General features: G+C 25.0%; 3 protein-coding genes across 3 annotated transcripts; all 3 read left to right on the top strand. All coding sequences in view use genetic code 12, as the record gives it.

Moving 5' to 3' along the window:
* Positions 1-290: 290 nt before the first annotated feature.
* On the top strand, positions 291-3,008 carry KGF55_000418 (uncharacterized protein; the record flags this gene model as incomplete). The annotated part of the gene is made up of 1 exon (XM_051759085.1): positions 291-3,008. One exon carries the CDS (start codon positions 291-293, stop codon positions 3,006-3,008), a length of 2,718 nt encoding a protein of 905 aa, XP_051617155.1.
* Positions 3,009-4,274: 1,266 nt separating this feature from the next.
* On the top strand, positions 4,275-4,958 carry KGF55_000417 (uncharacterized protein; the record flags this gene model as incomplete). Its single annotated transcript, XM_051759074.1, has 1 exon — positions 4,275-4,958. The coding sequence occupies one exon, from the start codon at positions 4,275-4,277 to the stop codon at positions 4,956-4,958; it is 684 nt and encodes a 227-aa protein (XP_051617154.1).
* A 2,077-nt stretch (positions 4,959-7,035) lies between these two features.
* HGT5 (Hgt5p) lies at positions 7,036-9,168 on the top strand (the record flags this gene model as incomplete). Its single annotated transcript, XM_051759062.1, has 1 exon — positions 7,036-9,168. The coding sequence occupies one exon, from the start codon at positions 7,036-7,038 to the stop codon at positions 9,166-9,168; it is 2,133 nt and encodes a 710-aa protein (XP_051617153.1).
* Positions 9,169-11,499: the final 2,331 nt, after the last annotated feature.

The following is an 11,499-nucleotide window of genomic DNA, read 5'->3' as shown; positions in this document are numbered from 1 at the left end:
AAACATCCAACATAAGTTAATTTACATTATTAATACAAAACTTAAAAAGGTAATTATTCATTTAAATTACATGCATCTATAAACCTATCTTAAATTGTAATTGAAATATGGGGAGTAAAAATAAAGAATACAAACAAGATTAAAGATAAAGTTTAGATCCTTTTACTTTATATAATAAATGATAAGTTCATGATATAATCTTGTACAAAAAATATTTTAAAAATTCAAAATTGTTAAAGTACCAGTTTTTGATACTTAACAAACAAAGATTAAATCAGTAGGCATCAATCATGTCTCAAATAACTACTTTAAATTTACCATATACATATAAGATTGATCCAAAAGTTACTAAAAATTCAATACAAACATATTATGAAACATCAATAGGATTATGGAGAAATCATTTAAATGAAACAAGTGGAGAATCATATAACATTATAGATAATTTATTTATTCTTCATCAAAAATGTAATGAAATAAATTCTACATCATCTAAAAATAATCAAGTCACTATTATTTCTCCACTGATGCAAAATCAATTAATATCAATTATAATTAATGGTGATGACAAATATAGACAAAATGTTAAAACTCAAATTTTATCAGAATATATTTCAATATGTTCAAAAACTATTGTAATTGATCAATCTGAATTTTTATTGATTGGTGAAAAATTTATTAATGAAATGAATAAATTATGTAATAAATATCAAGTTGAAGTTATAATAAATAATGATAAATCATCATTTGATTTAAAACAATGCAATCAAAAAGATTATTCAATTCATATGATTGGTAATCAAGATAATGTTACAATATTTGAAACATCATTAAAGATTTTAATTGATTCATTATTATCAAATTATAAAATTGATTCAATTTATATACCATTAAGTTTAATACCATTAATTGGAGGTCAAGATTTAATTAATTTTAAAGAAATTGCAAAACAAACAAATTGTAATATTTATATACCTGATTTGTTATCTAATTTATCAAGTTCTGAAAATAATTTAGATATTTATTTAACTTCAAAAAATACATTGGATTTAATTATGACTAAAAGTATTATAAAAAATTTAATTAATAACAATTTACAATTAATTTCAAAATCTATAAATATGAATTTAATCAAAATTGAATTATTAAATCTTAATAATCAAAAAGATATTATAAATTTAATGTTAAAATATGGTACTTTTATCGAAATTCCAAATTTAAAAAATTTAAATAATACAAATATAATTGTTCAAGGTGATAATATTGAATCAATTGATGATTGTATTTCTGAATTATGTTCAATTACTTCGCAATATTATACTGTTTCAGGTATAAGTAATCATCAAAATGAAATAATTCAAATGTGTCAATATATTAAAAATTGTAATGTTAATATAAATGATACTCATTTTACAGTTGTTGGTCACAACAAGGAAATTAAATCATTAATTAATAAATTTGCAAGAATTTCAACTTCATTAAATATTCAATTAGAATTAACAAATGATCAAAAAGAATTTATAAGTGGTAAAAAAAATGGAAAATTAATTAAAATTTTAAATCAATTGAATAATATTCCTTCAATTTATTTTACTCCATATAATGAATATAGTTTTAATATTGATATAAATTCATCATCAACTTTTATTATACCACAAGCTATAGAATTAATTGAAATGGAATTACCATCAGAATTAAAATTTAATATACCAGAAGTTTTCCATAAATCAATAATTGGAAATGGAGGATCAATGATTCAATCAATTATGAAAAAATATAATGTATTTATAAAATTTTCAACTGTATCAAATAATCTGTTAAAACCAAGTTTTAGTTTTCAAAGACCTTTTAATGTATTAATTAAATGTCCAAGAAAAAATACATCAAATATTAAACTTGTTAAAATTGAAATTGATAATTTAGTTTCAAAATATTGTATAAATGAAGTTTTACAACAAAATGTTACATTATATTATAATATAAAATTTCAAATTTTAAAAAATCAATATTTATTACTTATGAATAATAAAAATTTAAATTTAATTAGTGAATTAGAAAATGAATATAATTCTTTTATTGATTTCCCCAATTCAATTGATAAATTTAAAAACAGTAATGTTTTAGAATTTAATATAAAAGGTTCTGAATTAAGAATTAAAAATTGTGCAAAAGCTTTAAAATCAATTTTACCTCAATGTTTTGAATTTAAAATTGAATTTAATTTATTTAAATTTAAACAATATCTTTCATCACAAGTTAATGAAAATGAAAATGAATTTAAAAATCAAATTTTAATACCTTTTAAATTACTACTAGGATTTGATTTAATTATTAATGAATATCCAATAGATTCCACCACCAATTCTTCATATCATCAAATTATTCTTTCATATTATGATTCAGAACCAATATCGAAATTAAATAATGCAATTGAATCATTAACTTATTGGTTAAATTTAAAAGGTTTCACAATAATTGAAAAATCTTCTTATAATTTTAATTCGATTTTAAATACTTCATTATCTTCACCAATTAAAATTAATAATTTTACAACCACCAATACAACATCATCAAATATGCCATTACAAATGATAACTAATTTAAATGGATCACCAATTAAAAATTTTAATAATAATAATTACAATAATAATTCTGGTCCATTATCACCAATTAAAAATTTTAATATTGTATCTCCATCAAGACAACAATTAATGATGTCAACATCACCTATAAAATATAACAACACCATCAATAATTATTCACAACCTTCATCACCGATAAAAAATAATTCTTATATTGCATCACCATCATTATCCTCATCACCAATTAAACAAAATTTTTATAATTCTTCTCCTCAAAGAACTGTAGATCAGTCATTATTAGCTTCACCATTTAAATATCAACAACAATATCAACATCAGAAACAACAATCTAATTTTTTAAATTCTTCACCTGTTCAATTAAAACCATTTGATTATGGTTCTAATAATTATATATATAATATTTAAATTAATTAAGCTTATTTTAAAAATACATATTATATTATACCCTAAGAATTTCATATGATCGATTGTAAGATTAAAATCTAGATTACTCTATGTTCTCTCTATAATATATCCTTCATATTTCCTATTCCTTCAAGTCGGTTAAAACGGAGATTTTTTAAGTTTGGGTTTTAATTTACTTAGCGCCAGAGATTTACTTAAAATCACGATTTAATTGTCTTTGGCAACTTTCGAAACACCACTTTAGCTCTCATAGAGACTGAGCTGACCAAGCAAATTCAATAAATATACATTAAATAAGTTTTATAATTGAAGCTCGGCTAAACTGATTGCATGGTTTAAAAATAGACTAGACGCTAGGTAAAAAATTTTTAAGTGGTAATTTAGAAGAAAAGTTTCGGAGTTTCGAAATTGAGTTACACAAAAACGAAGTATCGGCATTTTATGGAAAAAATGTAAAGGATCCATACGGACGGATAATTTTTTTCTTGAATTGTTCCATTATTCTTTATCTCAAGCAATTGAGTAATGACAATTGTATTACTATACAGCTCTAGACTTTATGACTGAACCTCTTCAATTAATCAATCGCAATGACTATCTGATGGAACGATTTTGCAGTAAATCCTACTTGAAACAAATATAATTTATTTATTTACCCAACAAATTAGTTCGAGAACATCTTAAAACTTAAAAATGATAAAAAACGCAATTTAACCTAAATTTCATACAAAAAATATAATATCAATAAATATGAATTTATGCAAGTATATTTTCATCATTTTTATACAAATGTAGAAACATACACAAAATGTTTTAACAATAATTTTATAAATATTAATTAAAATTTCCAATTCTTGGATATCAATTTCAGTCTCATCATTTCTACTTACTGAGAGAAGTTTCAAAATGTTAATAAAATTTGGTTTACCAAATACTGATGTTTGGAGTACATGGCCAAAATTAGATACTCCAATTCCATCAAGTCCATTTCAGAATGAATATTTAACAAAACTATATGATTTAAGTATGCATGGATCATTTCCTTTAACATTTGCCATAATATATTTCTCATCAGTTCATTATTTTAATAAAGTTATAAAAAATAAACAAATTAAAAAATCATTATAATTGGAAAGTAAAGGTGAAAAACCATTAAAAAGATTACCAGCTGTTCCTACATCGATTTCAAAAACTACCATATTTAAAATATTTGTAATTTTACATAATATATTCTTATGTATTTATTCAATATGGACATTTATTGGAATGACATCAACAATAATTTCGTTAATGAATAATTTTAAATTGGATTTAATCCCCAATTTTTTCAAATCTGCAAAAATTGAAAATTATAATTTAAAAAAATTTGAAATTTTTTTTCAAACTGTATGTGATTCCAAGAATGGTTTATTTTCAAGATATTTTACCAACTCAAAAGGGTTAAATAATTTAGAAATTTTAGGATTTTGGTTTTATATATCAAAATTTTATGAAATTATTGATACTATTATAATATTATTAAAAGGTAGACCATCAAGTTTATTACAAAGTTATCATCATGCTGGTGCTATGATGTGTATGTGGGCAGGTATTAGATTTCAATCTCCACCAATTTGGATATTTGTTGTATTTAATTCATTTATTCACCTGCTTATGTATTTTTATTTTACTTTATCATGTTTAAATATCCGAGTACCAACAATTTTTAAAAAATCCTTAACATCAATGCAAATTACTCAATTCATAATTGGTGGATCAATTGCAATTTTACATTGTTTTATTTGGTTTATTGATACAAATGAATTTATATCAAAAAAAAAATTAAACTTAATAAGTTGTATAAGTACTCCTGATCAAGCTTTACCTGTTTTAATTAATGTTGCTTATTTAACTCCTTTAACTGCTTTATTTGGTGCTTTTTATATTGAAAGTTATTTTAAAAAGAAGTAAATTGAATAAAGTTTTATCATAGGCATAAGTTTTATGATTTATAGATTTTAATTTATTATAGCATTATTTAACGGAGCATTGTAGAAGTAGATTTAGGATCCAAAGTGTTGTCGTATAATCAACCTAGTAATACTCATCGCTAGTAGGACCTATAGCTGTACGCTCTATGACAAAGGTTATTGTATCGATATGAAATTTTTGAGAGATAGCCAAAAGTAATTGAATTCAACGTGATTTCGTGAGTCTGACTTTCTTACTGCGAATAGATCTTACAGTGTTAACTTCATAATATAATTTGTTCTTCCTTCAATAATGGATAATGAAAAACAATTTCCATTTTACATCAAACAAATACATCTGAACAAGAGTATGTACCTGATCTCAGATTATGCTTGGACTTCATTGGTATCATTGATTCAACTTTAAATTCAACTTCAAAAAGCTGCAACAACCTTATCATAAATCATAAACCATCAAATATCGATTCATTTACACAAGATTATCAATATTATGCAAACATGCGACTTTCTCACTATGATAATTGTTTTTGAAGATATTTAAAGTTGAACCTAAAGTTGATTCATTGGATTAATGATGTATAAAAATCTTGACTTTGAGCATAATTTTAAGGTTGTACGCTGCTTTTTTAAGAATGTTGTTCGAAGCTTTATCTAAAATTGATACATAAGCTTGTACCATATGAATAATTATTAAATGTAGTTATGAAAGTGTCATTCATTCCATGATCTTTTCACAATTCAGATTCATTAAGGTAAGAATAATTGTCATGTTTTATTGTCCATCCAAAACGACGTTATTTCATTATTTTAACGTCTGCATATTTTCTGCTGGATTAAACTTAGCATCTGTATTGATAGATGACACTATTGATTCCGGTGTACCTGTTTTCTCTTTGTAGCCGATTTTTTGTTGAAGTAGTTTTCGCAGTAACCGGAGGAGGCAAAATATTTTGACTAGTCTGCAATCGTATTTGAAGAACCCCCGTTGATTTTGATGATTGTAGGACAACTCTTTCTGAAACCAAACTCAAATTTGTTTTGCTTTTGAAGTTGTTGAAGTTAACTTTATAATACGATTATCAACAGCAATTCATATTTGATCACAAATTTAGGCACATCTGAAACACATTTTTTTTGGAGGTGTACGTGTATGGACCACACATGATACATCTACACACAAGTGTCCCAGATCTGCCCAGATTTATGATCAAATAACTCGGTCACAGTTTATGCCATAAAAATTAATGAATTTGAATCCACGTCAATTCTGATAAACATCAAGATCAACTCATTACACAATGAATCAGATCATTGTAAAACAGAACTAGTGACACCACCCTGTCTTAACGATCCAAAATAGATTTAATATTGGGCGGATAAAATTCTTTGCAATGACTTGAGTTTTGAAATAACTAGGATATCACCAAAAAATAATCCATTGTTAGACATCAAACAATTAGTGGAGTTGATTCCAAGGTGAAGTTTGAATTTTAAAATGGATGTGATGACTAGTCAGTGATTGTTATTGACAATATAAAGTCTATCTTAACAAAAGTAATCCTAATTGTTAAAAATTTTACAACGTGTAATACTTTCTTTGAGTAGTGCAAGAGCCAAATTACTATGGTGTCGCATTTCATTATAAAACGACAAAGACAATATCTGAAAAGCAAAGTTAACTAAATATTCAATAGTCTAGACTAATATCTTAGATTAAAAAATACGAATAATAACAATCAGATTTATTATTTTACTAGTGTACGTAAAATAACTTATTCAACAAATAAATAGATTAATATCAAGTATTAGACCATTCTTATTCTTAATTTTATAAGATTCTTCATAAATTACTTTGTATCATTCATTCACTCCCTTCAAAATCAATAATTTTCTTATAGATCCTTAATCCAAAAACTTAACTAGATTCCTATAAAAGTTCTTGACGTAATTATATTTAATAGGAAAATAAAATATATCGTGGGGGAAAAATTAGAAAATAATAAATTAGACTAGAACAAACATACAATTAATGTTAACCAAATGCAAAACAATTCATAATGTCATATAATCCACTACCGAATAAAATAGATCCATTTAATGATAACATTTTAAGTATTGAACAACCAGTTGCAATACATAGGGATTCATTTGAAGAAGAAACTATAGTTGATAAATCTGATAATAATACAGATAATAATGAAAGAAAAGAAGATGAATCAACAATAAAACAAGACGGTAATCTCGGTAAAAAAAAATATAATGATCAAATTATTGGAAGTTCAAGCTCAGATCATAATGAATTAAGTTTATCAGATGATGAAGAATTAGATCAATTTGATCCAATACTGTTTAAACATTCACAAAATGAAGAAGAAGATATTGATGAAGATAATAGAAGTACAACAGATGATTATGAAGATGATATAGATGATTATGGAAATCATTATAATATAAATTTTAATAATAAAAATTATACAAAAAATTTAAAATTTAAAGGTAATAAATTAGTTTATTTTACCAGTGCATTTGTAAGTTTATTTGTTGGATTATTTGGTTATGAACAAGGTGTATGTAGTGGGATTTTAGCTTTTGATACTTTTAATAGATATTTTCATGATCCAAGTGCTGCAACAATTGGAGTTGTTATATCTATATTAGAAATTGGTGCAATGATAAGTTCAATATTAGTTGCTAAAATTTCAGATAATTTTGGTAGAAAAAGAACAATTTTATTAGGTACATTTATATTCATGATTGGTGGAACTTTACAATCTTTTTGTCCAAATATGTTTGTATTTGCCGTGGGTAGAGTATTTAGTGGTATTGGAGTTGGTATATTATCAACAATTGTTCCATCATATCAATGTGAAATAAGTCCAAGTGAAGAAAGAGGAAAATTAGTTTGTGGAGAATTTACAGGAAATATAAGTGGTTATGCTTTAAGTGTTTGGGTAGATTATTTTTGTTATTTTATTCAAGATATTGGAGATACTCGTCAAAAACCTCATTCCTTTTTAGCAAATTTAAGTTGGAGATTACCATTATTTGTTCAAGTTGTATTAGCTTTAATATTATTAATTGGTGGATTTTTTATAGTTGAAAGTCCAAGATGGTTATTAGATAATGATATGGATCAACAAGGTTTTAATGTATTGAGTTTATTATATGATTCACATCAACAAAATTTGAAACCCAAAATTGAATTTTTTTTGATAAAAAATAGTATAATAAAAGAAAGAAAATTAACTCCAAAACATGAAAGAACATGGAAACATTTATTTTTAAACTATAAAAGAAGAATATTTGTTGCTTGTTCTTCATTAATTTTTGCTCAATTTAATGGAATAAATATTATATCATATTATGCTCCTTTAGTATTTTTAGAAGCTGGTTTTAATCATTCTGGTGCTTTATTAATGACAGGTATAAATGGTATTATATATTTATTATCAACTATTCCTCCTTGGTTTTTAGTTGATAAATGGGGTAGAAGACCTATATTAATTACAAGTGGTTTAGCAATGGGTTTATGTTTAACTTTAGTTTCAGTATTTATGTTATTAGATAAAAATTATACACCAGTATTAGTTGCTATATTAGTTATAATATATAATGCATCATTTGGTTTTGGATTTGGTCCAATACCATTTTTATTATCTGGTGAATCATATCCTTTATCAGTTAGATCAAAGGGTGTAAGTTTAGCAGTATCATGTAATTGGTTAAGTAATTTTATTGTTGGATTATTTGCTCCAATATTGAAACAAAATATAAAATGGGCAATGTATTTATTTCCTGCTGGTTCTTGTATAATTTCAGTTATATGTGTTATATTATTTTATCCTGAAACAAAAGGTATTGAATTAGAACAAATTGATGAAATTTTTAATGATTTTTATTCAATAAATCCAATAAATAGAATTATTGGAAGTTTTCAAAAAATTGGTTTAAGAAGAAGGAAGAACCGAAAAAACAAAAAAAATAAGATCAAAGATAAACAAAGTAGACGATTACATGCTAAATATAATAGATTAGATGATCATGATCATAATAATTTTATAGTTGATGATGATGATGATGATGATAATAATAATAATGATAATTTTAATGGAGGAAGTACTGATGATTTATTTTCAGATAGAACTCATGATGTAAAAGGTATTGAATTAGATAATTTAAATAGAATATAATCTATGGTCTAATTAAAACAATAATGATTATTTTGCATTTATTTTCTGGGACCAACTAGTATTAGGAAGTTTTTAAAACTAAACAAATTCTTTGTTTATAAAACTTGTAAAAGATATACTTCACACATCTACACCTAATTTGGTTAAAATATGTGTAAAGCATCTTCTTGTTATAACATCTGGTTTAAATTTAGATGTAAATTAAGGTAATTTATATACAAAAATTTCATCCCAGAAGAAGTAATAAATCTCCCATTTTGTGTATAAACTTACTTTAATAATTCATATCCATATTTAAACCAGTTGTTATACTATGTTTTGACTAGTACTGTATCATTAATAATCCTGCTTTCAATTAAAACCATTTTGTTTATGATTACTTATTTTGCAAATGACCTTTTGCAAGACTTTATACTTACAATCATCCTGCATAAAGTTTGCTTTTTCAAAATTAGCAATCGGCATGAAAATTGTAGGAAGTTTTATATCTTGTACAACTTTAGGCTTAGCTGAAATTTAATTGATACCTCTGATGCTGTTGAACAAGGAGTAAAATTGGGAAAGATGGATTCAACCATCTTCCTCTTTCCCCATGAGAACGTAAAGCTTATTATGTGTAATGGTTGGGTAAATTCTTCTGGTTGTGACTTAAATTTGGTTTTTCATTTTACCAAACCATTGCATAAATTAAGCTTCCTGTTCCCCTGGGGTAAGAAAAAAATGTTTAAACCCATCTTTTGTGCAATAACGAGACCAATTTGTCCAAATTGTAAGTTTAAAATTCATTGAAGTTGATGTTATGATTGATGTTGGGCCATGATATGTCCATTTTTGAGCCTATTTGCATTCTGTTTGAATTTTTTTTTGAATCCTTTGGTAAATTTAGTTGTTGTTGATATTTGTTGACTAAAGTAGTCTTTTTAATATATTTAATGGCTTGTAATAGTCTTTTCTTACATAAATCAATAAAGGTCGTAGGTTATGATCTATCATATTGCAGTATAAATGTGTCCATGATTTAATAGCTTGTAATTCCTCTTCATAAATCAAAAGAATAGGTTATGATCTATCATATTTTGGTCAAATATGCAAAGACCACTGAGAAAATGACTTATGCAATATTCATGAATACATTTAAATTAACAACTTCACTTGCATAAAACATATTCTCAGTAGCCTTTGCATATTTTACCAAATAGCTTTTAATTCAATTCTGTCAAATAATAAATCAAATTTGTAAAAATCCATTTTCTATTAAGTGCTCCGAAAAGTTAATAAAATTGTAAAATTGAATGAACTTATGCGAATTGTAAATTCCAAACTTACAGACTTACCTAACTTACCAATTACTGGATCATCTATGCAAGATGTCAAAGAAACAATCAGCAGATTTAATAAACAAACAAAGACTTTTCTTGTTGAATTCAATTTGTAAGTACGTACGTGTTTTAGGCTTTACTTGATTGCTTAATGATCATTGAATATTATCAAATAATATCTATAGTTAATATGAGTTGATTGATTAAGTATCTATCCAAATCTACAAAATATCAACTAACGAAAAAATGAATGTTCATAATCAGCCCAAAAGTCGTGTGAATGTAACCGAAAATAAATAATTTATATGGAACAACAGGATCATCCATGAACTTGGACATAATTTGAAGATGTGAATGAAGTTCATTTATATTGAACTTTTGATAAATTTTTGCCGTTTCAATGGGCCGTTTAAATAACGAGAATAAATAGAATGGCCAAAGTTTAATTATAAATTATGGTTATGTGAATAAGGCGAGTAAATTAAGAATTTAGTTAGGAAAATGAAACGTTTCTTTGATTTATAGTTTGAATAGAGTCAACTCAAATAGAGTCAAGTAAAATATGAATTTTACGGGATTCAGTTTTTTGACATCATCATCATCATTAACATTATCCACAACAAATTTAAAATTTCATATTGTTGATCTTTTATTTGTTCTATTTCTCGTTTGTTGTGTGATCGTTGTCAAGTAATGTTGTTCATGTTTTATGCTTTTTTGTTTTCATCATCAAACGTACACATGCCACATGCATGCCGTTCTACCGCACTAAATAAAATATTAGAAAACTGGAAAAATCCGATCGGTTTAACGATAATCAATTGGATGCGACGAGCTAGAACAAGTTCTGTCTATTTTTTAGTTCTATTCCACTAACGAATGTATTTCATAGCTTTGAGAATCTAAGATTTGAAAAAAAATTAGATCTCAAGATCTCAATCAAGTAATCAAATCCGTAGTAGAATTTTAAGTGCGCTAACTGGCAAAAAATTACTCCTTCGGTCAATACCGT

The sequence above is a fragment of the Candida pseudojiufengensis genome (genome assembly GCF_024610245.1).
Source record: "Candida pseudojiufengensis strain CBS 10847 chromosome Unknown scaffold6, whole genome shotgun sequence".
In the NCBI taxonomy this organism is placed as follows: Eukaryota; Fungi; Ascomycota; class Pichiomycetes; order Serinales; family Debaryomycetaceae; genus Lodderomyces; species Lodderomyces pseudojiufengensis.
The sequence above is the reverse complement of the archived record's forward strand: the minus strand, read 5'-3'. Positions and strand labels throughout refer to the sequence as shown.